Consider the following 26179-nt stretch of genomic DNA (forward strand, 5'->3'; position numbering starts at 1 on the left):
GATTGTCTATTGGGAGTAGCTGCCATTGTGATACTTCTCGAAAACAATTTGTGAGTGCTTGACAAAAAGGAAATCACATTTAAGAATCTTGGTGACAGTGGATCACAGTTATGTATGAGGTAACATGTCAGTGTCAAATAACGCGTAAAGCACGTGGCTCGCTAGTCAAAAAGGAAACAGTAAAAGGGAAAAAGAAAACAGTAATAAGGAAAAAGCAAACAGTAATAAAATTTTTAAAGACAATAATGCACACAATAAAACAATAGTGAAATAAAATAACAGTAAAGTAAAAGGATATTTACAGGTAGTTGCGACTGTGGCTCACATCTTCCTCTGGTTTTACGTCCAGAAACGGCTTGAACGCCCTCTATGGGTCGAGGATAGGCTTCCTATCCAGTTTTCTTATAAACTGGCAAACAGGGTCGTTTATAGTCAGATTCCCGAGACTATATCGTGCATGCTCTTTCTGGAATAATGGCCATAACTGGAGAATCGCTCCTTGCACATATCCACTGGGATGCGTTTCAAGAGACAAAAGGATATCATCCAATGACTCCTTATTCAAGCCATCCCTAATGAATTGAATCTTATCTTCCCTGTTATCAGACACCATTCCTAAAGAACATGGGTTTTTATTGCAACTCATTCTGGCACACTTATGACAAGCAACAGAAATTCTTCGAGCTCGTCGTTTTCTTGCATAATTTCCTTTACCACAACCAGGCATGTATGCAATAAATTTTGGAGGTAACTCACCTGCCGATCGTACTTTAGCCTCGATTAACCAACGGATGTCAGCAGGTATGTTATTCCTCATGAGTAATCGCATGCGTTCGGACCGAGCTTTATAGATCGTAAGGAGGGCATTCTGAGGAAGTGAAGGGAATCGCTTGTGAAGTTTCGCTAGAATCTCGTTTTTGTCCATACCTTCGCCTCAGAATATCAGTTATTATGGGAAACTGAAGTAACCGACTTGATTGTCACGGAGTACCGTTATCCGCCACTTCACCGGGGTAATAAACTAAAGCACACAAATAGAAAAACAAATTAAAACACACAAAGAAAATTAAAATCGTCCTCTTATTGAATTTACCTCAAGCTCCAACTGGATGTCGTAAACACTTCTCTCAATGTCTCTGAGTTGGCTTTCTAAACCCTCAACATAGGCTACTAACTCTGGTGGTTGTAGAGCCCAAATGCGTTGTGTTTTACAAAATTGAATCTGCCTTTTGAGATGAGTTTTGACACGTTGAAGTGGTTTAAGAATGTTCAGGAGGAACGGTCTAAGTATGAGACTCATGATTAAAAATGATAAGAGAAAACTTAATGGTAAAATAAACACACTTATGCAAAAACAATTTCAATTAGCAAAAGAATAATATAAAGAACGAAAACAAAATCAAATCAACGAAAAGAAAGAAAAAAAATCAATTCAAATCTGGTGGGTCACTCAAATTTATTTCGGTGTCTTCTCCACGTGGTTGGTATTCTAGATATGGCTTTAATCTTTGACCATTAACTTTAAACGTGACACCGTTCTTTGGGTCCTTAATTTCAATTGCCCCATGTGGAAAAACAGTATGAACAATAAAGGGACCAGACCAACGAGAGCGTAACTTACCTGGGAATAGGTGCAAGCGAGAATTGAATAAAAGCACTTTCTGACCTGGAGTGAACGATTTTCTCATAACGTGCTTGTCATGGAAGACTTTCATTCGTTGCTTGTAAATCTTGGCATTTTCGTATGCATCATTGCGAATTTCTTCAAGTTCTGCCAGTTGTAATCTTCTTTCTGAGTTGGCTTGCTGCATGTCAAAATTGAATTTCTTGATGGCCCAATACGCACGATGCTCGAGTTCCACAGGTAGGTGGCAAGCTTTTCCATACACTAGCCTGTAGGGTGACATCCCAATCGGGGTCTTGAAAGCCGTTCTATATGCCCATAAGGCATCATCAAGTCTTAATGACCAATCTTTTCTGTCCGGCCTCACCGTCTTTTCTAATATGTGCTTTATTTCTCGATTGGAGATCTCAACTTGGCCACTGGTTTGCGGATGATACGGGGTCGCCACTTTGTGTGTGATTGAATACTTTGTCAAAAGTGCTTTGAATGCTTTGTTACAAAAGTGGGCACCACCATCACTGATTATTGCTCGAGGGAATCCAAAGCGTGAGACAATGTTGTTTTTCAAAAATCCTATCACCACCTTGTGATCATTGGTTCTACATGGAATTGCTTCTACCCATTTTGAGACGTAGTCAACACCAACCAATATGTATTGATGGCCAAAAGAAGGGGGAAAGGGTCCCATGAAGTCGATACCCCATACGTCAAAAATCTCAACCACTAAAATTGGATTTAGTGGCATCATGTTCCTTCGTGTAATGCTCCCCATTCGTTGACACCTATCACATGAAGAACAAAAAGTGTAAGCGTCTCGAAATAGTGTTGGCCAATAGAAACCACATTGTAAAACTTTAGTCGCTGTTTTCTTAGCACTGAAATGGCCTCCACAAGCTTGTTCATGGCAGAATGAAAGGATATTCTGAATTTCATTTTCTGGGACACATCGTCTAACAATTTGGTCTGCACAATACTTGAACAAATACGGGTCATCCCAAAAGAAATTCTTTATTTCCGCAAAGAATTTGATCTTGTCTTGCTTAGTCCAATGCTCTGGAAGTTTACCTGTAACAAGATAATTAACTATATCAGCATACCAAGGTAATACTTCCACACTCATTAATTGTTCATCTGGAAATGACTCATTTAATATTAATGGCTCTGTAATTGTGTCAAAGTGAAGACGAGAGAGATGGTCCGCCACAACATTTTCTGTCCCTTTCTTATCTTTGAATTCCAAGTCAAACTCCTGCAAAAGTAACACCCAACGAATTAGTCTGGCTTTTGCATCTTTCTTTGTGAGAAGATATTTAAGAGCAGCATGATCTGTGAATATAATTATTTTACAACCAATGAGATAAGATCGAAATTTTTCTAATGCAAACACTACTGCTAGCATTTCTTTTTCAGTAGTTGAATAGTTCAACTGTGCATCATTTAATGTCATACTAGCATAGTAAATAACATGGGGAATTCGATCAACTCTTTGTCCTAATACTGCTCCTATTGCATAATCAGATGCATCACACATTAGCTCAAATGGTAAGCTCCAGTTTGGGGCCTGAATGATGGGTGATGATGTCAACAAATGCTTTAATTTTTCAAATGCCACAAGACATGAATTATTAAAGACAAAAGGTGCATCCTTAGCAAGTAAATTGCATAAGGGTCTAGAAACTTTGCTAAAATCTTTAATGAAACGTCTATAAAAACCAGCATGCCCAAGGAAAGATCTTACTTCTCTGATTGTTTTAGGTAGAGGAAGATTAGAAATGAGATCCACCTTGGCTTTGTCAACCTCAATACCTTTGCTCGAAATGATGTGACCGAGAACAATACCTTGTTTTACCATAAAATGGCATTTCTCCCAATTTAAGATCAAGTTCTTCTCGATACATCTCTGCAGAACTAGTGTTAGATGATGTAAACATTGATCAAATGAGTCACCAAAGACAGAAAAATCATCCATAAAGACTTCAAGGAATCGTTCAACCATATCAGAAAAAATGCTCAACATGCATCGTTGAAATGTAGCAGGTGCATTACATAATCCAAATGGCATTCTCCTATATGCAAATGTGCCAAAAGGGCAAGTGAAAGTAGTTTTCTCTTGATCTTTTGGTGCTATGGGAATCTGATTATATCCTGAGTAACCATCTAGAAAGCAGTAAAATTCATGGCCTGCTAATCTATCAAGCATTTGATCAATAAATGGTAAAGGAAAATGGTCTTTACGTGTGACAGAATTCAATTTTCTATAATCAATGCATACACGCCATCCTGTAGTCACTCTAGTGGGTATCAATTCATTATCAGCATTGGTAACTACTGTGACTCCTGACTTTTTGGGGACAACTTGTACAGGACTGACCCATGAACTATCAGAAATGGGGTAAATGATACCTGCATCTAATAGCTTAAGGACTTCAGTTCTAACAACTTCTTTCATGTTAGGATTTAACCGACGTTGCATCTCCCTAGTAGTTTTAGCATTTTCATCAAGGTGAATGTAATGCATGCAGTCTACTGGATTTATACCTTTGATGTCTGCTATGGTCCATCCTAATGCTCCTTTGTGCTCTTTTAAAACATCCAACAACTTACCTTTTTGTTCGTCATTGAGGGATGATGAGATGATTACCGGTAGAGTACTTTCTTCTCCCAAAAATGCATATTCCAATGTGTTGGGTAATGGTTTGAGCTCGAGTTTCGGTGGTGATTCTGATGATGGGATGAGTTTCTTCTCTGATGGTGCTAGTTGTTCAACTCTTGACTTCCATTTATTAGTGTCCATAGATGGTGCTGAGTCAAGCAGGGCGTTGACCTCATCAACCGATCTGTCAATATCAAAATCAAAACCAAAGTGAGTTAAACATGTTTGTAAAGGATCATCACTAAGGTTTGAAACAAAAGTATCATCAACTAATGCTTCAATTAAATCCACATCAACAATTCCATCATCTGCATTGTGAGGTTGTTTGACAATGTTGAAAATGTTTAGCTCCATAGTCATGTTGCCGAAGGACAATTGCATATTTCCGGTCCTACATTGAATATGAGCATCTGCAGTTGCCAAGAAAGGTCGGCCTAGAATAATGGGGATGTGCTTCCTTGAGTCCTGTATTGGTTGAGTGTCAATTACAATGAAGTCAACAGGAAAATAAAATTTGTCTACTTGGATAAGCACGTCCTCCACAATACCACGAGGTATTTTTGTGGACCGATCTGCAAGTTGTAACACCACTGGAGTTGGGTGTAATTCTCCCAGTCCAAGTTTCACGAAAACAGAGTAAGGCAACAAATTTACACTAGCTCCTAAATCCAACAAAGCATTCTCAATTGTGTGGTTCCCTATACTACATGAGATAGTGGGGGAGCCAGGGTCTTTGCATTTTAAAGGAATTTTATGTTGGAGTATAGAACTAACGTTTTCTGTTAAAAATGCCTTCTTTTGAACATGCATATTTCTCTTTTTAGTACAAAGGTCTTTAAGAAACTTGGCATAAGATGGAACTTGTTTAATAGCATCAAGCAAAGGGATATTAACACTTACCTGTTTGAAGATTTCGAGAATCTCACCTGTGGATTTTTCCTTCTTTCCTTTCGCTAACCTTTGAGGAAATGGAGCTTTCGGAACGTATTCTCGTGGGTTGGTTTCTTCTTTCTCCTCCGGTGATGAGTCTTTAACATTCACAGGTACAATTTGATTTTCTTTGGTTACCGGCATCTCCACTTTGTTGTCGACTTCTTTTCCTTTTCGCAAGGTCATAACTGCTTTGACCTCTCCATGCTGCTGTGGTGAACTGGTACTTGCTTCATGTACTCCTTTAGGATTAGGCACTGGTTGACTTGGAAACTTGCCTTTCTCAACAGTCATTGCCAAGGTCTGAACTGAAGAAGCAAGTTGTCCCACCATCTTCTCAAGGCTTGAAACTGATTGGGCTTGTGAGTTGAAGCCCGCTCTCAACTCATTTCGTAGTCCATCAATGGTGCGGTTCTGTTGCTCAATCGTGGAGTGAGTAACATTCCTAAAATTCTGGAATGCATCCTCCCATGGTCTAGGTTGAGAGTGGTTCTGGTTCTGATTGAATGGTCTAAATGGGGGCTGAGAGGCTTGAGGATTTTGAGAAATTTGTTGCATTGGTGGAGCTGGAGCTGCTGGTCCATTCTGTTGGAATCCTTGAGACCATGAAAAATTGGGGTGATCTCTCCATCCAGGGTTATATGTGTTGGAGTATGGGTTGTAATTTGATGGCTTTCTCATTACACCTATGGCATTGGCTTGATCTGAGTATGAGTCATGGTCATGTGGTTCTGTTGATTTAGCAGTCGATAATGATGCTATTTGTCGAGCAAGACCTTCAACCATCTCCTTGACTTCTTTGATTCCCGAAGTTGACTCACCAATGTGAACCTCATTCACTCCTTTAATCCTTCTAGTATTCCTGAGTGATCGACTCCGTTGTTGGGAATTGTCCGCTTGTCGCTGGAAAAACTCCCAAATTTCTGATGCACTTTTTGACATTAGCTCTCCTCCACTTGTTGCCATTAGCCATTCTTGCACATTTGGTAGTAATCCCTCCAAAAAGTATTGGCATTGATGCCATTTCTCGTACCCATGATGTGGACACTTCAAGAGTAGCCCATTGAATCGCTCCCATGTTTCGAAAAATTGCTCGTCCTCTCTCTGGGTAAACTCCGAGATTTCCCTGCGAATAGCGTTGGTTTTATGCACTGGGAAATATTTATTCAAAAATTTCGTTACCATTTGTTCCCATGATGAAATGCTATTAGCAGGTAAAGTATTTAACCATGAACGAGCTCTATCTTTTAAAGAAAATGGGAATAGTCTAAGTTTAACATCATCATCTGAAAAATTCTCATATTTGAATGTTTGACAAATGGCATGAAAATCATTCAAATGATTATATGGATCCTCATTTTCTAGGCCATAAAATGTAGGGAGACAATTTAACACACTAGGTTTTAATTCAAAACTCCTAGCAGCTACATTTGGGTATCTTATGCATGACGTGCTCAAATTAGCTAAGGGACTAAAATAGTCCTTAAATGGCCTCTCCTGTGGTGCTTGTAAATCCATTTTATTTTTAACGTGTTTGTGTGTGCGAAATGTTTTTTCTAATTCAAGGTCTATAGGTTCAAGATTAGGTAATAATGACCTACGACCATGCATGCAAAATAAATAAAATAAAAATAAAGATGCAAACAAAACAAAAAATAAAGATGGGAACAAAACAAATAAAAATAAAGAAGAGTGAGAAATTACGATACTAACCTTATTGCGCTATTACAACCTTTCTATAAAAATACACAAAAATAAATACGTGAAAGAAATTAACTAAAAATTAAATTAATAAGATAAACAAAAAAAAATTACAAAGAAAAATAAATGGAAAATTAAATTACAGAATTTTAAAGAAGAGAAAAAGAAAAGAAATACTAACCTTTAAATGTAGATTCACTTTTTTTTTAATAATAAAAAAATACAAGAAAACAAATAAAAGAAATTATTCACAAAAATTAATTCTATGAATTAAAATTACTTACCTCCCCGGCAACGGCGCCAAAAACTTGTTGTGCAAATTTTAATGTACTCGCAAGCGCACGAATCTATTGTAGTATAGATCTATGGTGACGAGTGTCGATCCCACGAGGAGGTGGATTTTAATTGTGTAGAATTAATTTTGTAAATGGGTTGTTGGATTTATGGTGGAAATGATTTGGTATATGCTAAAACTTAAATTAAAATGGCGAGAATAAATTCTAAAATTGGAATTGCAATGGCGAGAATAAATTGAAGATAATTCTATTGAAATGACGTACTTGGGTATCTGGATCCGTATCAACATGCATCATGGGCTAAATAATCCGTATTAATGCCAATTAAATCATGAGGGGGGAATCCACACCTCATGAACCACGCTCTAATCAATATGGTGCTAAGGGCTTATCGTGCCAAATAATAATAACCTTGTACCAGAGGGCCGGTGAAACCAAGGCGGTACTAGACAAGATTAGTATTATTTGTCGACGAGAAGTCAAAACATCCACAAAAACTAGAGGGGAAGAGAAAATAAATTTACCAAATAAAGCCCATGACACATGTTGAGACTTCACCTTCAACCCAAGCTTGAAAGAAAATTAGCCACTCATAATTGAACTAGGGGCAAAATGGGAATTTATTAAAATACGAAGAAAATACAAGATGGAGAGGGAATTACAGAAAACAGAGTCCAAAAATGGATTCAGAGATATCAAATTAGGGGGGGGAGGCCCCCTTTTTATAGATACATGGAGTAAATCATGGCCATCGGATTAAAAACAGTTTGGACGCTCAGGATTGCGCCACGTCATCAGTCAACAGTCCACGTTTGACCACGCGGATGAACAGTAACACGGTTTGACCCGACTTTGAACAGTAACGCGGTTTGACCCGGATGAACAGTAACGCGGTTTGGTTGAAAATAATCCTGTGTGATGCATGCACCGTACGCGAGATTTTTCGTCCACTGATATGCTGCCACGTCACCATCAACAGTACATAAGAATTTTAGTCCAACAGGATCGTGACACCTCATCAGTCAATGCCACATCATCGGTCAATGCCACGTCATCATCCGTCTATGTGAACAGTGTCGTGAACAGTAACGTATACAGTACCGTACACGTGAATAGTGCCATTTTTCCTTTTATGCTCCTCCTAAGGTTTTCGACCGTCCTGAGTTCAAAAGTGATGTCCGTTTTGCCGTCTGATCTCTCCTTTATTGTGAAATGACTATAATGCCCCTAAAATACATAAAATACTTAATTAAAATAAAACACATGTAATTAAATCACAAGAAGGTTAAATATATAAAAGTAAGGGTTGTTAGTAAGACTTAAAATGTAAAATGACGGTTTTCTCCTTTATAAATATGCATTTTCTAATACTCAACACTGTGTAATGTTCTGTACAAGATCATATCTAAAATGCTTGCTAATAGAATGAGGGCAGTGCTTGCTTCGGTTGTCTCCGAGGCCCAAAGTGCTTTTATTCCCGGCAGAGCAATCACCGACAATATAATTATCTCGGTCGAAATCCTCCATTTTTTGAAGAGAAAGAGACAAGGGAAGCATGGCTGTGCGGCCCTTAAAATAGATATGTCTAAGGCATATGACCGTATCGAGTGGAAGTTTCTCCAAGCTATAATGCTAAAAATGGGGTTTGCGGAAAATGGGTGGATTTGATAATGCTTTGTGTTTCAACAGCGCAATACAACGTGCTTCGTAATGGTAAGGAAGTGGGGCCGATTATTCCTAGCAGAGGACTACGCCAAGGTGATCCGTTATCCTCGTACTTGTTCATTTTGTGTGCTGAAGGGTTGAGCTCCCTGATTCGAGTAAATGAAAAGGCTGGTTTGATTCATGGTGTGAAGGTGGCTAGAAGTGCTCCAATGGTGTCCCATTTATTTTTTGCCGATGATTCCTTTCTGTTTTTCCGAGCAAACCAGCAGGAAGCAGTGCTAATGCGGAATATTCTAGCTTCATATAGTCGTGCTTCTGGGCAAAAAGTAAATTTCAATAAATCTTCGATTTCGTTTAGTGCTAATGTGCTTGCTGATGTTGCTAGTCAGGTATGTGGGGTGTTGGCTGTTAATGTTACCTCTGATCATGGGGCTTACCTGGGACTTCCTTCCTGCATTGGACGAAATAAGAGGGCCGTATTTCAGAGCATTCGAGACAAAGTCTGGCAAAAGCTGCAAGTATGGAATATAAGGCTGTTATCTAGAGCCGGAAAAGAAGTTTTGCTGAAAACAGTGGCTCAAGCAATGCCTAACTATGTGATGAATGTCTACCTTCTTCCGCTTGATCTTTGCAAGGAGCTTAAGATTATGATGAATTCGTTTTGGTGGGGTGGTAAGCGTAATGGTGGGGGTGGAATTAATTGGATGAAGTGGGAACGCATGTGCAAACCGAAGGATTTTGGGGGGTTGGGTTTTAAGCAAATTCATATTTTCAATGTTGCAATGTTGGGTAAACAGGTGTGGAAACTGTTGACAAGCCCAACTTCTTTTGTTGCAAAGGTGCTTGAGGCTCGTTATTTCCCTCGATCCTCAATCTTTGATGCTAATTTGGGTTTTAACCCGAGCTTTATTTGGCGATCCATAATGGCTGCGAAGGAAGTGGTTATACGGGGTAGCAGAATTCAGATTGGAAGCGGGAAGCAGGTTCTTATTGGGAAAGATTCGTGGCTCCCTGACCTTGAGGATGGATTTACTACTTCTGAGCTGCCTAAGGAAATTGTGATGGCTCCAGTGTGCAGCTTGATGGTGGCTGATGAGCGTCGGTGGGATTTTGACGTTGTCACTGATTTATTTAATACCAGGGATAGAGACCTCATTCTGAAAATTCCCCTTAGTGTTCGTAGGGATCGTGATATGTGGCACTGGTTAGCTGATCCAGGGGGTGTTTTTTCAGTGCGTAGCTGTTATAAGCTGATGACTTATGATGCTAATACCTCTGCTTTGAGTTTCTGGCGACGGTTGTGGAAATTGGAGGTGCCGAGTAAAGTGAAGAATTTCCTTTGGCGTGCTGCTACGAATGTGCTACCTACGTATGATAATCTACTTCGGCGTAGAGTTCAGGTACTGCCTCTTTACGTTGTATGTAACACTTGTAATGAATCTATAATTCATATTTTGGTGGACTGTGGTTTTGCCAAAGCTTGCTGGATTGCTTCTCCGATAGGATATATTGGTCACATTTCTTCCTTTATGGAGTGGCTTGGCATTATATTTAACCGTTGTAGTAAAGAGGAGTGTGAGCTTACAGCTATGGTTTGCTGGAGGATTTGGGTTCAGCGTAATGATAAAGTTTGGAACAGCAGGTGTGGTCGGGTTTATCAAACTCTTAACTCAGCTGGTTACCTTCTTCACCAGTGGCAATATTGGAGGAAACAGATTCTGTTTGATGATGCATTTGGGAGTAGTTTGAGGCATGGGGCTGTGTGTTGGGAAAGACCTCATGATGGATGGTTTAAGTGTAACGTTGATGCTGCTGTGTTTTCATCTCAGTCGAAGATTAGCTTTGGTTGTGTGGTTCGCAACTTTGAGGGCAAGTTCTTGGCTGCAAAATGTGACTGTTTTGCTGGAAGTTTTGGGGCTAGAGAAGCAGAGGCGCTTGGTGTTAGAGAAGCTCTTAGCTGGTTGAAATGTTTGCACCTTCCTCGTGTGATTATTGAAGTGGACTGTCTGCAGGTTTTTAAGGCTTTAACTGAGAATCTTTCAAGTCCCAATGGCTTTGGCCTCATCATTGAGGAATGCCGTTTCTTAGCTCAGGAATTAGGAGAAGTGCAATTCTCTTTTGTCCGTCGATCTACGAACGTTGCTGCCCATAGAGTCGCTAGGGTGGGGGGTTCTTTGTCAGGTCCTAGCGAGTGGAGTGCTGTTCCACCTTGTTGGTTATTGAACAATTTGTAATCGAGTTTATTTAATGAATTTATCTTCAAAAAAAAAAATCATAATTATAAACATCTCTATCTTTTTTTTATATATATATCACTTGATCAAATTTCTTGATCTTAATTTTGTTTATACTTAACATTTTATGTATGATATACTCAATTATACTTATTTGTCATTATTGTTATTATTATAATAATGATGATGATGATGATGATGATGATGATGATGATGATAATAATAACAAGAACAACAAGAATAATATTAGCAGGTTTGATCAAACTTTTGAGCATACATAATTATACTCAGTTATCATTTAAATAATTAAAATTGATTACCAACATTTTTTGAATAGTAAGAATCCCAGTATAAATTTTGAAAATGCATAATAACTATCTCTTCAACAAAGTTAATAATTTTTTTAGTAAAGGTATAATCAGATTTATTTTTACAAAAACTCCATAATTTTGCCATACAAAATAAAGAATTGCATCTGAAATGACATTCAAATCAACAAACAAATCCAGAATTAAGCTCTTAACTCTATCAATCCACAATTAATTAATAGGTTAACTCTATCAAATAGAGATTTCAACCAATACTTTCATCTCAAGTAAAGTTAAGGAGAAAAACCTCACCAACAAAAGAAAAGAGAAAAAAGAAAAATTGTGAGCCTTAGCAGCCGAATTGCAATAGCTTCCACATCCATACTCTAAAATCTAAATATTTCAAGAGGAAACAACACGATCGAAAATAACATGGTAATTTATCTTTTGACTTGTATAATGCCCAATGACCTTGAAAAGAAAAAGAAATCATATCATGACAATAAAATATCAACTCCCACTAAAATTATATGGACCCTATGGCGTAGCTAAAATTGAATACGAGATTGAGGAAATTTTAAAAACATATAGGCTGAGTAATCAAGCTTATTTTTCTCTCTAAAATCTTAAGAATAAAGATTTATCTCAAGTCCAGCCAACAATGCATTTATTCTACATAAATAACGGAAAAGCCAATCTGCGTGGTTTGAAAATGAGGAAAAAAAAAATTACTCCAAAACCTAATTCTATTTGGATATCACCCGAATTTTAGAGGATGCGATAGTTACGAAATTATATTCTGACTCTAGCAACTTGTAACTCTAATAATAATAATAATAATAATGATAATGATAGTAATGACTAATAATGATAGCTATTAATTCATTAATCATGATAACACTAACAACTCGAGATCAAATATTAATAACACATATATAAATGTCTATTACAACTATAAATAGAAATTGCTGTGGCATGAAAATGGTAATTAAATGTAAACATAAAAATAATATAGCACAACGGAATAAATCCGATATGCTATATTCAATAGGTTACTTAATTTCACATAAGTTTTGCATGAAATAATTCACATAAGATTATTTGTGAGTATTATTCAAATATGTAGATATTTCATAGTGTCCTTATACAATGATCTATTTGTACTATTAATATATTAGTTGGTAGTACTAATAATATTTTACTGGGAATTTGTGGCTTGGCGTTGTGAATAATTTATTTATTTAAGAACTATCCAATAGTTGGAAGGAAAATTATTTTACTTTCTATATTGGCGATTAGGGATTTCCTCAACATGCAGTATGGGATTTTTTTCTTTTAAATATTTGAGAGTAATATGATTTAGTTTGGGTCTAGACATTCGAATTGCATTGTAATATTATATAATTAATAAAAAAATTATAAATAATTTTTAATAAAAAATTTATAATGACATATTAAAAATAATAATATTAATTTATGGCGTACTTTAACATAAATATTATTCTCACTAGCGTAGAAGTTACATAATTTGAACATATTTTACATGCAAAGTTGAAGGGAAAGTTTGATAGTTTCTAATTTGAATCCATTATTTTGAAATTAAGTTAAAAGTAAGGGGCGCTATGTGCAAATTACCTTTCATAACTGCCTATTAATAATTGTTCGGTAGACGGTTCTAAGCGTAATATCTGTCCATTGCCCACGAAAAGAAGAATCATGTGGCCGCCGCAGGAATTTGTGCCGCCGCCGGGATTTATGGAGACTAAATCTTACGCTGTGAAATTCACATACCTGTCCTGTTGTGGCTCGCAATTGGTGAAACTGCAGCCTAACGGAGGGATGGAGAGTCCTGATTTTGAGTATCGTCTGCTGGTATGTGCTATAAGAAAGCATTTTTTACTTTTTATACTTAGTTAGTTTCTTTGTTTTAATCTGTTTTCTACGTTTTGCAGGTGCGATGCAGGTGTTGCGGTGAGGAAGCGTGGAGGAGCTTGTTTTTGCGTCCCGGCATGGATGGGAGATATATTCCAGTACATATTTTCTATTATGTTATTTTTGTTAAGAGTAGAGTACTAATCTTTTTCTTCCGCCAGCTAAACTCAGCTTGAGTGATCAAGCTTTCTTTTTGTTAGCTTTTATTGCTTGCACGGTATGCTTTTTCTTTAATTTTATACTCTCGTTCTTTTTTCTTTTTTTGTTCTTTGATGGTTGTGTCTGTTTTTGTGTGAGTTTATGATTTTTTTTTCCTCTCATTTTGTTCTGTTTAGTAGCTTTACAGTATTGTATTTGTTATGGTTTGTTTTGTGAAGCTGTATGTAAATTTGAACAAAATGGTAGTATGGGGCATGGCAACAAATGGTGATTATATCAGGCTTTGGATATGGTTTTTGTGGGTTTTATTGAGAGCTTAATGGCTTGGGATTTTTTGTCGATAGTTTTCGAATCAAACTGCTATCTGGACTTGCAAATCTTTCACGCTTTCACCTGGTATAAGCTTCAATCATGTATTACAGATTGTAGGACCCACAAAAAATTTGTTAGACCACAACAAGAACTAGTTTCCTTCGTAAACTTGAAAAAAGGGAAATGATTCATGTCTCGTTACTGTACTATTTTCTTAAAAAACGAGTCTACCAAACAAGTTTTATCTGTTTTCCTTATCACAAAACAAAAATCAACAAACTAAAAATATCACCCTTAATCATTCTGTTTAGTGGTTCTTGACACTTTTTATTTTCTTTATTAGTGTTCCCGATGTGACTGGGGGGGTTGGGTTATTCTGTACCCTAACAGCAACCCGAGTCCGATGCAGGACGATCGTTTCGGTTGCCAAGTTCAAGTTCCTGCTTTCTTCGTAAATATTGCTTGTCGTGGATACGAACCGCTGAAACTTGATATAACTAAAACTTGTTGGGAGCTTCACACGGTAGTATTTTTTTTTTTTTTTTTAAGATTTCTACTTTAAAATAACTAAAATAATTACTAATGAAACTATATTTCTTTTACAGTGTCCTCCTTTCGTGATATATCCTCCTATTAAGGTTTCGAAGGACATTCGCTATGGTGAGGAGGATGAGGAGGATGAGGGGATTGTCTTCACAGACATTCGCAACGACGAAAATGAATTCGAAGGCTACAGGATTTCCGTCCGCACACCCACCCTCTTTTTTCACCTGTACCATTTGGATGCAAGTTTTGAGCTGGTGTCTACCACCGAACATCGTAATATGGAAGACGCTTATGAGCTGAAGCTGTCTCTCCATGGGCCCTAAGCCTTGCAAATGTAACTAATGAATGATCAACCTTTCGTTGTGTTCAGTAATTTATGTTGTTTGAGAAGTGATTACAATGCCCAACTATTTACAATCTTAATCAAAGGATTTGAAGTGTAACAATAGTCATAGATAATTAGATATTGTTTTCCTTTCCTTATAATGAGAAATAGTTCAATACCGGATCAAGTACAATTCACAAACTACAAGGCAGAAATAGATGCAAATAAAATATTTCAACAAGGATCAGTGAGAGATGGATTATACCACATTCATTAATTGTTGGGACTCTTTTTAAGGATCCAACAGGAATCACACTATCATAATCATGATTAGTGCCACTTAGAACATCTATATCTTGTCAATTAAACATAAAACTAGTTAAAATATGTCGTTAAGCGAAAATAATCCATATATAATTCTTAACACAAGCTAAAGTCTTTTACAAAGCAAGTATTTACAAAGCTAAGGTCTTCAGACTCAAATCCTGAACATATGCATACTAATTACTAATTAACCTATATCTTTCCCCCGCGTATGTAACATGTTCGGTGGCTTCAAATAAATATATTTATCACAGATAATTACAGAAAAGGGTGAAAAGGATTATCAGTCATATATAAATAATATATTAAAAAAATTTGAAGAAGAGGTTGTCACTCTATATAAAATTATTTTTAACCAGAGCAAAAAAAAAATACTACGGTTTAGGGTTGAATGAAAAGCCCAATTTAACTCTAAATCAATATTAATCTTGACTTAGTTGAACAAATAGAGTTCTAAAACTAATTAAACTACTAAGGTTCAGAACTCACTACTGTTGAAAATGAAAAGATAATTATTCAATATATCAAATGAATCATATGAAACAAAAACCATAATGATCAAAGATCACATGTAGACCATTAATTAAGAAAAAAAATAATTAGACGTACTTAAATTAATGAAGAGCAAGAAGGTCTCTTGCCCGTGCTTCGTTCTTGATCTTCTGCCCCTGCGATCAAGCTTGTCTTCGCGAATGTCTACTCCATTCAACTTGGCTCCCTTTACATAGAATCTTGCAATTAATCCTTTTTATGATTTGAATTCCTAATTAAGCCACCGCTAGCATGAAATCCTAAAGCCTTTAGAAGTTGAGTTAGCTAACCGACTTTAGGAAGCCAAGGTCTGTTTCCATATTTCTTTAATTCATTCACGTGCATGCATGATCTAGATTTGCAACTAATTGAATTTTGGTTATTCACCAAGTATTCCACGTGTGAATTTGGTCAATTTCTCCCCGACCCAATTTTTCTTCAGTGATTCCCAATTTTTTTTTGTGCACTTTATATCAAATATCTAATTATTTTTCTGTTCAATAAAATAATTTAATGAATCGAAAATAACAATTAAAATAACTAGTAAACATATAATTAGAGATTAACTATTAAATAGTATATGCTCATCACTTAAATTTATTATTTATTTGAAATTATGAAACAAATTCTCATTCATTGGTCTTATACACCAATCAAATGGTGAATATCCAAAAAAAAAAAAAGAGAGATAAGGTCATGAAGATCTAACATTACCACCAATTCATCCACTCTCTTTGTTGTTGGCTTAAATGCAATCAATAGATGAAAAATTGTGTCACTGACTTTTATTGTCAAAAAAAAAAAATTAAGCCAAGCAAACTCATCCATTTTCTAGTCAGAAGTTTGATAAATTATATATTTTAAGTTCTATGAGTTTTATATGGAAGTACATTATTAGAGAAATTATCTTTACTAATGCTAAAATTGTGTCAGTGATGTTGACACGTGGTTTGATGAATTCATCGTTAAAGTGATGTGAAATCATATAGGGAGACTAAAATAGGCATAAAATATTAGACTTGGAGCCACTCAGCCTTTGGCCCAGTGGTTGGGCTGCTGCCCTCACAAGTGTGCGGGTGCCGGTCCAAGCCCTCACAAAAGTATTGAATGATTAAATTATTTATAAGTCGTTCTCTTTTGCGAAATACGAGTGGAGTAGAGACATCTCTCGTCTGAGAGAGTTATTTGTCTGGGCATGTACTTCATATAATTTAATATAATAATATAAGTCTCAATTATATATATCTAATTGTAAATATCAGTGTAATGTCTGCTATAATTGCAGTTGTAAATATCTATGCAATACAGTAATATGATGTGTAATCAGTATTAAAAACAAATTAGACTCGAATTTGAAATGGAAACATTGCAACTTGTGTTAAATAGCAACTCAAATATTTGGGTCAAAAATTTTGTTAAAAAAGTAGTTAAATTTAAGGGCAAAGTTTCGGCACCCTAGTAATACTTTACCCTCTTTTATCCTTTTTGATTGAATCTTTTGCATTAATTCTTATTTACAATTCAGTTATAATGGTAATTTTATTTTCCCAATCGTCTTCACCACTCCTTTATAATCAGCCCGATTTTCTCCATTTAACATTGCTTTTAGACCATTAGATCTGAGCAATCAGATTTATTTATAATAAATTGATAAAGCTGCACCTTGAATAGTGCTCATCTAATCCCAAACAAAGTTTGAGAATTTAGTACCAAAATATATTATACAACTATTTTTTTCATTTAATTTCACTATAGTTATGTCTTGTTTCTTGTTAAAAAACCCAAATAAACAACTAAATAACATTTCTAAATTTTGACACTCAAGTCCTCTTTATTTTTTTTATACTTATATTGTTGAGTTGACTATTAACAAAAATTTAATAGAATATAGAATTATTATTTTTACCCTTATAAAAAAAAAGGTCCGTGGATATATAAATCAATAAAATACTCATAGTACCTCCTTTTAAATAAGAGTAGGCTATTTGACTTCAAAATATATTTTACAGCTATTTTTTAATTAAAATTTCTATTACTAAAATGCCTATGAAATAATTTAATATTAAGGACAAGATATATACTTCATTACTTATTATTTTCTTTTATTCTTATTGTAATTTAAATTCAAATTTTATTTTAAGCTATGCACAATTTCATATTAAACAAATAATATTCATTCAAAAAGAAAAAAAGAAACTAGTGTAAAAACGTAATGGAACAAATAAGTCAAATTGAATTACCATCTACATTTGTTGTTGGGAGGTCTTTAATTTAAGCAAATTTTAGCTTTTAATTTCACGAGGCATGAGTTGAGATTTTATAGAATCCTGGATCCTTCAATGGGGGAATATTTTAAAACTGCATAAACACTAGAAGTGTATATATATATATATGAAGAATTGCACAGTGATCATGAATTAATAGGAAAACCAAAGGCAAACGGTACCAAAAAAAAAAAAACATGAAAACAAGATTTAAGCATCTTTACTTAACAGTTAGCACCAATCCCCATTTAATTGTTGTAAGTTTCCAATAGACAAAAAAATTGCAAAGCAATTCTTTTTCTATTACAAGTAAAAAAGAATAATAAAGAGATAAATAAATGTTTATTGCTGTCAAATTAAAAGTTGAATTTTTTCTAGCATAAAGCACTTTTTTATTCATCTTTTATTGTCCAAACTTTGCAAGATTATCCAGTCCATAAAAGATTAATTTTGATAAAAAAAAGCAGTAGAGTATAATTTTTATTCAAAAAATAAATGAAATTGAGGTTATTTTTAGTATTATGAGGCATACATAGTCAAATTTTAATTTTTAACTTTAGGCTATGGGTTTCTTAAGTAATTAGGTGTATAGAATAATTTAGTAGGTTCAAAAAATCTCATACTATAATTAAATTAGTTATATTACAAAAATACCCATTCATTAAATTAATATTAAGGACAAAGGATAAACATCTATAATTTACAACCATTTATTCTCTACTTAAGGTATCTTTTATTTAACACAAAAATAGTCATTCGTATAAATTCAAAAAGAAAAAAAGTTCTCAAGAAAAGGTTTAGTTCAAGAATTTTAGAGAACATGAATGGGAAGTTTATAAATAATAGAATTTTAAGAGCCATAAATCTTTATTCAATAGCATCTATGAAAAAATAATTGTACTTTGAAATCAACCTAGACCAAAGATCAATATTAGGTTATTGCTGATAAAAAAAAATCTATTTTTAAAATATGATGGTTTTAATTAAAACTATTTTAATACATTTGAGTTTATGAAAAGAAGGGAAAAAAATAGAGAATAAAGTTGATGGGTGCTAAACTGCTAATTAAGAATAAAGAAAAAATAGAAATGAATTCGGTTACAGTACACATGAAGATATTGTCATTAAAATAACTGTAGGAATTACGAGACGTGTTCATTACTAATAGTATTAGAAACATTTAATTTAGGCATATACATTTTCATTTTGGTCATATATTATTATTGTTATTATTAACAAATTAATATATTTTCATTATTTATTCTTTTTTAATTGACATATTCAAATAATTTATTGTATATTAAATACATATTATGTTACAAAAATATTTATTAACACATGTTAATTTTTCATGTATTTTGTAATTTTTACATGAGATTACATTATGGTCTATACAATGATACTCATTCTAATAGTCAAACTAGGTCAATGGATTATAGTTTAAAATTTTTTGAAATAATCTGGACATATATGTCAACATTCAGAAACCTTTGCCTTTTCTAATTTTTCAATAAATGTCGGGGATGACAATGTTAATAATTATGCAAACACATCTGGGCCGATATGCCGATATGCAACTCTTTAGTTAGATTTAATGCTTAAATCACTAAATGACACAATAGGGATACTGAACAGTGAACACCAGTTACAAAGTAGCAGGACCCTAAATTTAAAATAGTGTCAAACATATGTGACAAGGACATTGTTAATTTCTCCTCTAACGAAATTAATGTAAATCACTTATCTCTTATTATTTTTATAATATTTAAAAATCTTTCTATCACTAAAAAAATTAAAAGAAAAGGGGAGTAAATGGGTAATTTGCTTGATAATTAACCTTGAGAATATAAAATATATATTTATTATAAGAAATTTTTTTAGAAAATAACAAAAGTACAAAAAATCTTATTATTAATTTTTTTATTCACATCAAAGCATGTTATTTCTTATTTTTGGTACTTAAGTTTTAATTTTAATTTTAATTTATATATTTATTTAACTTATAATAAATAAAAATATATTTAAAAATAAGAGAAATGTTGTACAATTATATTGCTAGGAGAGTTATTGACTATTATAAAAAGGATACGAAAATAAATGGTATTTATTAATTTAGACCTAAGATCAACACAATAATACGATAATAACACTTCAATAGGTTGTGGCATATTACGTATTTAATCCCCATATTTATTCATATAACGGTTAATTAAGAATTGAATCACATAATTTTGAAACTAGTAAAAAATACAAAATACAACTGTGCAAGTGTATTATGACCATGATTTAAATACTAAGGGCTAGCCTTGACAATTTAAGGGCTTGCGCCTAGGCTTGACACATATAATTTGTAAAAAGCCTAGGCCCTCTCAAAGCATGTCCAATCTATAAAAAAAAAAAGTTAATTAGGGTTTACAAGATTAATGGGGAAATTAGGGATGGCAAAAACTTCCACGGGGACAGGGACCATTGAGGATTTTTCCTATTCGGGGAGGGTATGAAGATAATTTTATACCCAATTTCTTATTCGGGGAATGGATGATGATGATTTTTTACCCAGATTTTTATTCGGGGAAGGGACGGGGATGAGATGGAATCCCCATCCCCTACCCATTTCCCCATTTCCTCATATTAATTTTTTTTTCTGATTTTATTTTTTAGAATTATTAATAAATGAATAATAAAATTTAAATTATAAAATGTTAAATATTAGTATAAATAACAAATATCAAAATATTTATACGCATCTACTATAAAAATTTCAAGCCTGGTTAACTAGTTGTAGTCCTAATTACTATTTGATCATACCTTATTTCAAAGGTTTTGACCCAAAACTATTTTAGATTATGAGTCATATTGCATATATTATTTTTATTGTTTTAGATTTGAAACCTGATCCTATCTCTTAATTTCCAACATTCCTCGAGGAAGAATAGGATGAGTATGAGATACAAGAGTAAATGCTTTTATTAAAAATATTAATTTCAATATCTATACCCATTTCATTTATTTCATTATTGATATCGAAGTAATTTCTTTTTATTATAGGATTATAAAGGTTGAGGAAGATAATTATTCTAATTATTTGTATTTTTAGTGTAATTTTTGTATTGAATTAATGTTAATCTAAGATATATTGTCAAACCTTACCTTATTAAAATTTTTATTTTAATATGATTAAATTAAGTTCAAAAATAAAAAAATGTATCAGTTATTCGGGGATCGGGGACCTTTCGGAGATCCCCTCAAGTAATTCTGATTGGGACAGGGATATATGAAGAACATCGGGGATGGGTGCGGGGATGTTGGTCCCCTCCCCTCCCCTCCCCATTGCCATCCCTAGGGGAAATACTAAGCAAAGAGCTTTTAGAAGAATTTAAAAAAAGATGTTAATTAGGTATTTAGAGCCAGTGATCGAGAAATTTTAGAATACATTAGAAATATCATGTCAATTATATACAAGCAAATAATGCTATGAAATACACTTTTATTTTTAAAAGCAATGTCCATGTAAATGATAGTTATATTAAATTTAATTACACATGTCGTGCATTTATTAATTTGTTGTATTAACTCTAATCTATTTTAAAATTCATGTTTGTGATGATATTAGTTGTGCTAATATTTTAATAATCTTGCAAACCACTAGCTCATTCATCTAAATTGAAACGAATCTTTCTCTGGATAAGAAACATATGATAAGGAAAAGACAGCTTTCTATCATGCGCTCTTGGACTTACTAATAAGCAAAAATATTCCTAAATTCTGTATGAGGATGTTGATTTTACTAGCATAATTGAAATATTTTTTGTAAGTAAAATATAAATGGATCTGTTTGGCTTAAATAAGACAATCTTGTTTCATGAGAAAATGGTATGAGGAGCACCTGGGACAAGGCGCTACAAAAAAATATTGACTCAAACGAGTGATATACTGAGATTGGTCGCCCTCATTTGAACATGTAGAATTTTATTTATCAATATGATTCAACACATTCGTTATCCTATTATAATATATGTTTCTTACTATCAGAGAGAAAAACTGATCGAGACTTATCATGCGTCATGTTCGGGAAAACACCATTCAAGATTGAGTTTAAAATTTCCATCTGGAAGCGTAGGCAATCTCTCCCTCAAATATCCATCTGGAAGCATAGGCAGTCTATCCCTCCAATTATCTATATTAATTGGCCTAGCATCTCCATTCGGTAAGAAGCTCGCTGTCTTTGTATTCTTTAAATAATGCCTCCAACATTTGATAGGACAAGATTTGCAACACTTCTCATTTCTATTCCATAGTAGTTCCAAAAGCCACTGCATGCAATTAAACGAAAATTAGGGCATGCATACATATTATAATGTGAACTTTAAAACTAACAACAAAGTTTAAATAATATTACTGAAGAATTAATGATGCTTACATTGAAAATTTTAATAGAACGTCGACAGAGATAAAATAAGATTGGACCTAATTTATTATGTTAATTAAAACATAATTAAAAAGCAAGATTTAATAGAATGTCGACAGAAACAAGATAAGACTGGACCTAATTTACCATGTTAATTAAAATATAATTGAAAAGCAAGATAAACTAGGCTCAGTCTTACCTTGTTTCAATCTTTAATATTTTTTAATAACACATTGAATATGCCAAATTACTGGTAAAGCTAAACATACCTCGATAAATTGGGAACTGGCATTGAATTGTTTAGGCAGATACAAATTCTTGGGATAACAAATCCAGAAAATACCATCCATCAAATTCTTGTATTCTTGTATTGGCACTTCCATACCTACTATGAGTCGCATATTCCCGACTTGAAAAGGGAGTGAGGGGGAACGATTTTTGAATTCCTCTAAATCAAATGGCATCTAAACAAATCACAACAATGAGAAAAAAAGACACAATTAGGAATATAATGTCAGTCAAAAGTACAAAAGCACTAACCTATTATAAATATGCATACGTACCTGTCGGATATTTACACTACGTAGATTTATGAGCAGATTTTCAATTTGATTAGATGCTCCAAGAAATTCTTTTAGCTTAAGGTACCAGTTGTCAATATCTCCAACGTCATGTTCATGTACAAAGAATACATTCCATGGACATTGATGAGACGCACTTATTGATATGGTGGGAATTCGAACACTCTCAAAAGTAAAAGATAGTAAATTGGGAGTATCAAGGTCCACTGCTCTCAAACTTCTACAGAACAAAAATGCTACGCGCTTGAGCAAATTACTTGAAAATTTAACCCTTTCGAGGGGTTGAGAGCTAGACACTGACAGATCCTCGAGCAAGGGAAATTTTGAAATAAGTTCATGAAACTCCTGGTCTTCGAGAACAATCTCAGATAGATGTAACTTTTTCAAATTTGGGCAAGTAGCCACGACAATGACACGCACCAGGGTTAACTGTTGAAGACTCGGAGCAACAATACTTTCAAGTTCACTTGACCGTGAATAATCCACAATTACCATATTCTTCAGTTTGTGTGCTTTGGAGACACTAAAAAACTTCAAACCCAAAGTATAGCGAAGGCTCAAATCTTCCAGTGAACAGCATTCAGCAATAAGGTTATGGACCATCTGTTCATTTGCATAGACTCTCTGTAGAGAAAGATTTTTCAGAGAATTTAGGTTTATAGCAATCAAGGGTTCGTCCAATCGACAACCATTGAGAACTAAAGTGGTTAACAATTTAGCAGAGTAGATTGCTTGAGGCAAAGTGTAGGCACTTTCGTGAGGTGATGATTCGACTACAATGTGTAATTCTTTTACCCCATTCCCTACGGCCAATCCTATCCATTTATCAACAAGAGAAGAAGATCCTTCAACATCCACCACCAATGCTGTCCATTTATTAACAAGATAAGAAGATCCTTCAACATCCTTAAGTCGTACCAGCAGAATCCACTTCTGAATACCTAACTTAAGTTCATTGCGGAACTGAACCAGATTATTATCAATTAATTTCAACTCGTCAAATTCTTTTTGTAATTCTTCATCTTTCTCTTTCCAAAATGTAGGCAACTCCGATATTCGATCCATAATCTGCAACTCTGTAATCATATTCATGTTCAGAAATTGCATCATAATCAAAGAAAAAGAATGCAACAAACATATAAATACATTATCTGTGCTTTTCACATGGTTGGAGAGCATATTCAATTTCCTGCTCTACTATGCTTTAAAAGGGGAAAAAAAAATACTAACAAAAGAGAAAACAGTGAACGATAATAAATAAACTCTAAGCGAAAGAACCCCAAAACATATAATTAAAATTTTTTCAAGAAAATTCTTCAGACTCAATTCCTGAAAATACGCATACTAATTGCTAATTAGCCTAAATTTTCCCACCGCATATATAACATGTGCAGGCTTTAAATAAATAAATTTATCACAAATAATTACAGAAAGGGTGAAAAGGATTATCAAACATAAATAAGTAAATATATAATAAAAATTTGAAGAAGGCTGTCGCTCTACATAAAAATATGTTTTAACCGGAGGAAAAAAAAAATTATGTTTTAGGGTTAATTGACCAATTTAAATCTAAATCAATATTAATCTTAATCTAGTTGAGCAAATAGAGTATAGATTTAAGATTAATTAAACTACTAAGATTTTTAAATCCATCATTATTAAAAATAAAAGATAATTATTTAATATATCAATCAATCATATGAAATAAAGACGATAATCGTCAAAGAACACATGTAGAAAATTAATTAAATAAAAAAATAATTATTTCATTAAACAAGATTTAGGTAGACGTACTTAAATTAAGGAGAGCAAGAAAGCCTTTTGCCCGTGTTTCGTTCTTGATCTTCTGCTCCTATCAAGCTTCTCTTCGCGAATGTCTTCTCCACTCAACTTGGCTTCTTTTTATGTGGAAGCTTGCAATTAATCCTTTTTTGATTTGAATTCCTAAGCCACCGCTAGCGTGAATCCTAAAGCCTTTAGAAGTTGAGTTGGCTAACCGACTTTTTTTTTTTTTTTTTAAATACGGCTAACCGACTTTAACAAGCCAAGCTTCTGTTTCCATACTTCGTCAATTCATTCACGTGCATGCATGATCTAGATTTGCAATTAAGTGAATTTTGGTTAGTTTGCCTTGTAAATTTGGCTCAATTGCTCCCAATAAAACCAATTTATCTTCAATGATTCCCGAATTATTTTTCTTTGTGTACTTTATTTTTAGTATCTAATTATATTTCTGTTCAATATAATAATTTAATTAATCAATAATAACAATTAAAATAACTAACAAATATAAAGTTAGATATAAATTAAATATGTAAATAGTATATGCTCATCACTTGAACTTATTATTCATTTGAAATTAAGAAACAAATTCTCATTCATTTGTTTTATACAGCAATCAAATTGTGAATATTAAAAAATAAAAATAAAAATAAAATAAAAAGGTGAGGATATAACATTACCACCAATTCATCCCCTTCTTTGCTGTTGGCTTAAATGCAATCAAAAGAGGAAAACTTGTGTCACTGACTTTTACTTTTAAATGAAAATTTAAGCCAAGAAAACTAATCCATTTTCCAGTTAGGAGTTTGATAATTTATATATTTTTAAATTCTATGAGTTTTATATGAAATTATATTATTAGAAAAATAATCTTCAGTAATACTAGAATAGTGTCAGTCACATGTGCTTTGATGAATCGATTGTTGAAATGGTGTGAAATCATATATAGAAACTGAAAAAGTCATTAAATATTAGACTTGTATTTATAATGGAAACATTGTAACCTGTGCTAAAAGGCAACTCAAATTTTTGTGTCAAAAATTTTATTAAAAAAAGTTAAATTTAAAAAAGTTCCAAATGTTTGTGAAAGGGAGATTATTAATTTCTTCTTTATTAAAATCAATATATACCATTCACCTCCTATAATTTTTATAATATTTAAAAGTTCCTCTAGCACTAAAAAAAGAAAAAAGAAAAAGAGAGGTAAATAGGTCATTTGATTGATAATTCATCTTGAGAATATAAAATATATACCTATTATAAGAAAGTATTTTAAAAAATAACAAAAAGTACAAAAAAATTCTTATTATTACGTTTTTTATTTGCATCAATATATTATTTCTTATTTTGAGTACTTAAATTTTTTATTTTCATTTTCATTTTTATGAGTTATTTAACTTATAATAAATATGAATAAAAATATAGTTAGAAATAAGGTTAATACGGTACAATTATATTATTAGTAGAGTTATTAATTATTATCAAAATAATAAAAAAATAAATCGTATTTATTAATTTTAGTTAGGAGGAAAATGAATAATCTCCCTATGTAATATAAACAAAATAAGGTGTTGCATTAATAGCTCTGCATGTAGTCGATTGAT

At 33.4% G+C, this 26179-nt stretch overlaps 2 protein-coding genes and 1 non-coding gene across 3 annotated transcripts in view; 2 read left to right on the forward strand and 1 right to left on the reverse strand.

The window, feature by feature from the left end:
• LOC112096874 overlaps positions 1–11103 on the forward strand; it is a 15494-nt gene extending 4391 nt beyond the window's left edge. The window contains exon 2 of the mRNA XM_024181072.1: positions 8894–11103. Within this exon, the coding sequence (XP_024036840.1) occupies positions 8894–11103 (2210 nt within the window). The remainder of the gene's footprint in view (positions 1–8893) is intronic.
• Positions 6238–6341, forward strand: LOC112097123. Its single transcript, XR_002904780.1, has one exon. It is a non-coding gene; the product is annotated as a small nucleolar RNA R71 (small nucleolar RNA).
• A 10720-nt stretch (positions 11104–21823) lies between the features above and the next one.
• LOC18036518 lies at positions 21824–24608 on the reverse strand. The gene is made up of 4 exons (XM_024180875.1): positions 24588–24608; positions 22776–23869; positions 22482–22676; positions 21824–22117 (listed from the first exon to the last, which is right to left on the reverse strand). Exons 2-4 carry the CDS (start codon positions 23856–23858, stop codon positions 21860–21862), a joined length of 1536 nt encoding a protein of 511 aa, XP_024036643.1. The 5' UTR covers positions 23859–23869; positions 24588–24608; the 3' UTR covers positions 21824–21859.
• Positions 24609–26179: the final 1571 nt, after the last annotated feature.

Source organism: Citrus clementina, unplaced genomic scaffold, assembly GCF_000493195.1.
Source record: "Citrus clementina cultivar Clemenules unplaced genomic scaffold, Citrus_clementina_v1.0 scaffold_7, whole genome shotgun sequence".
In the NCBI taxonomy this organism is placed as follows: domain Eukaryota; kingdom Viridiplantae; phylum Streptophyta; class Magnoliopsida; order Sapindales; family Rutaceae; genus Citrus; species Citrus x clementina.

What these genes read in the sequence shown, in the direction of transcription:
- LOC18036518 (XM_024180875.1), bottom strand. Translation starts at nt 23,858, where the DNA reads ATGGATCGAATATCGGAGTTGCCTACATTTTGGAAAGAGAAAGATGAA. An exon ending in GTAGTGTAAATATCCGACAG is followed by an intron (nt 22,677 to 22,775) that starts GTACGTATGCAT and finishes TGATTTGTTTAG; the next exon opens with ATGCCATTTGATTTAGAGGA. An exon ending in CCAGTTCCCAATTTATCGAG is followed by an intron (nt 22,118 to 22,481) that starts GTATGTTTAGCT and finishes AATTGCATGCAG; the next exon opens with TGGCTTTTGGAACTACTATG.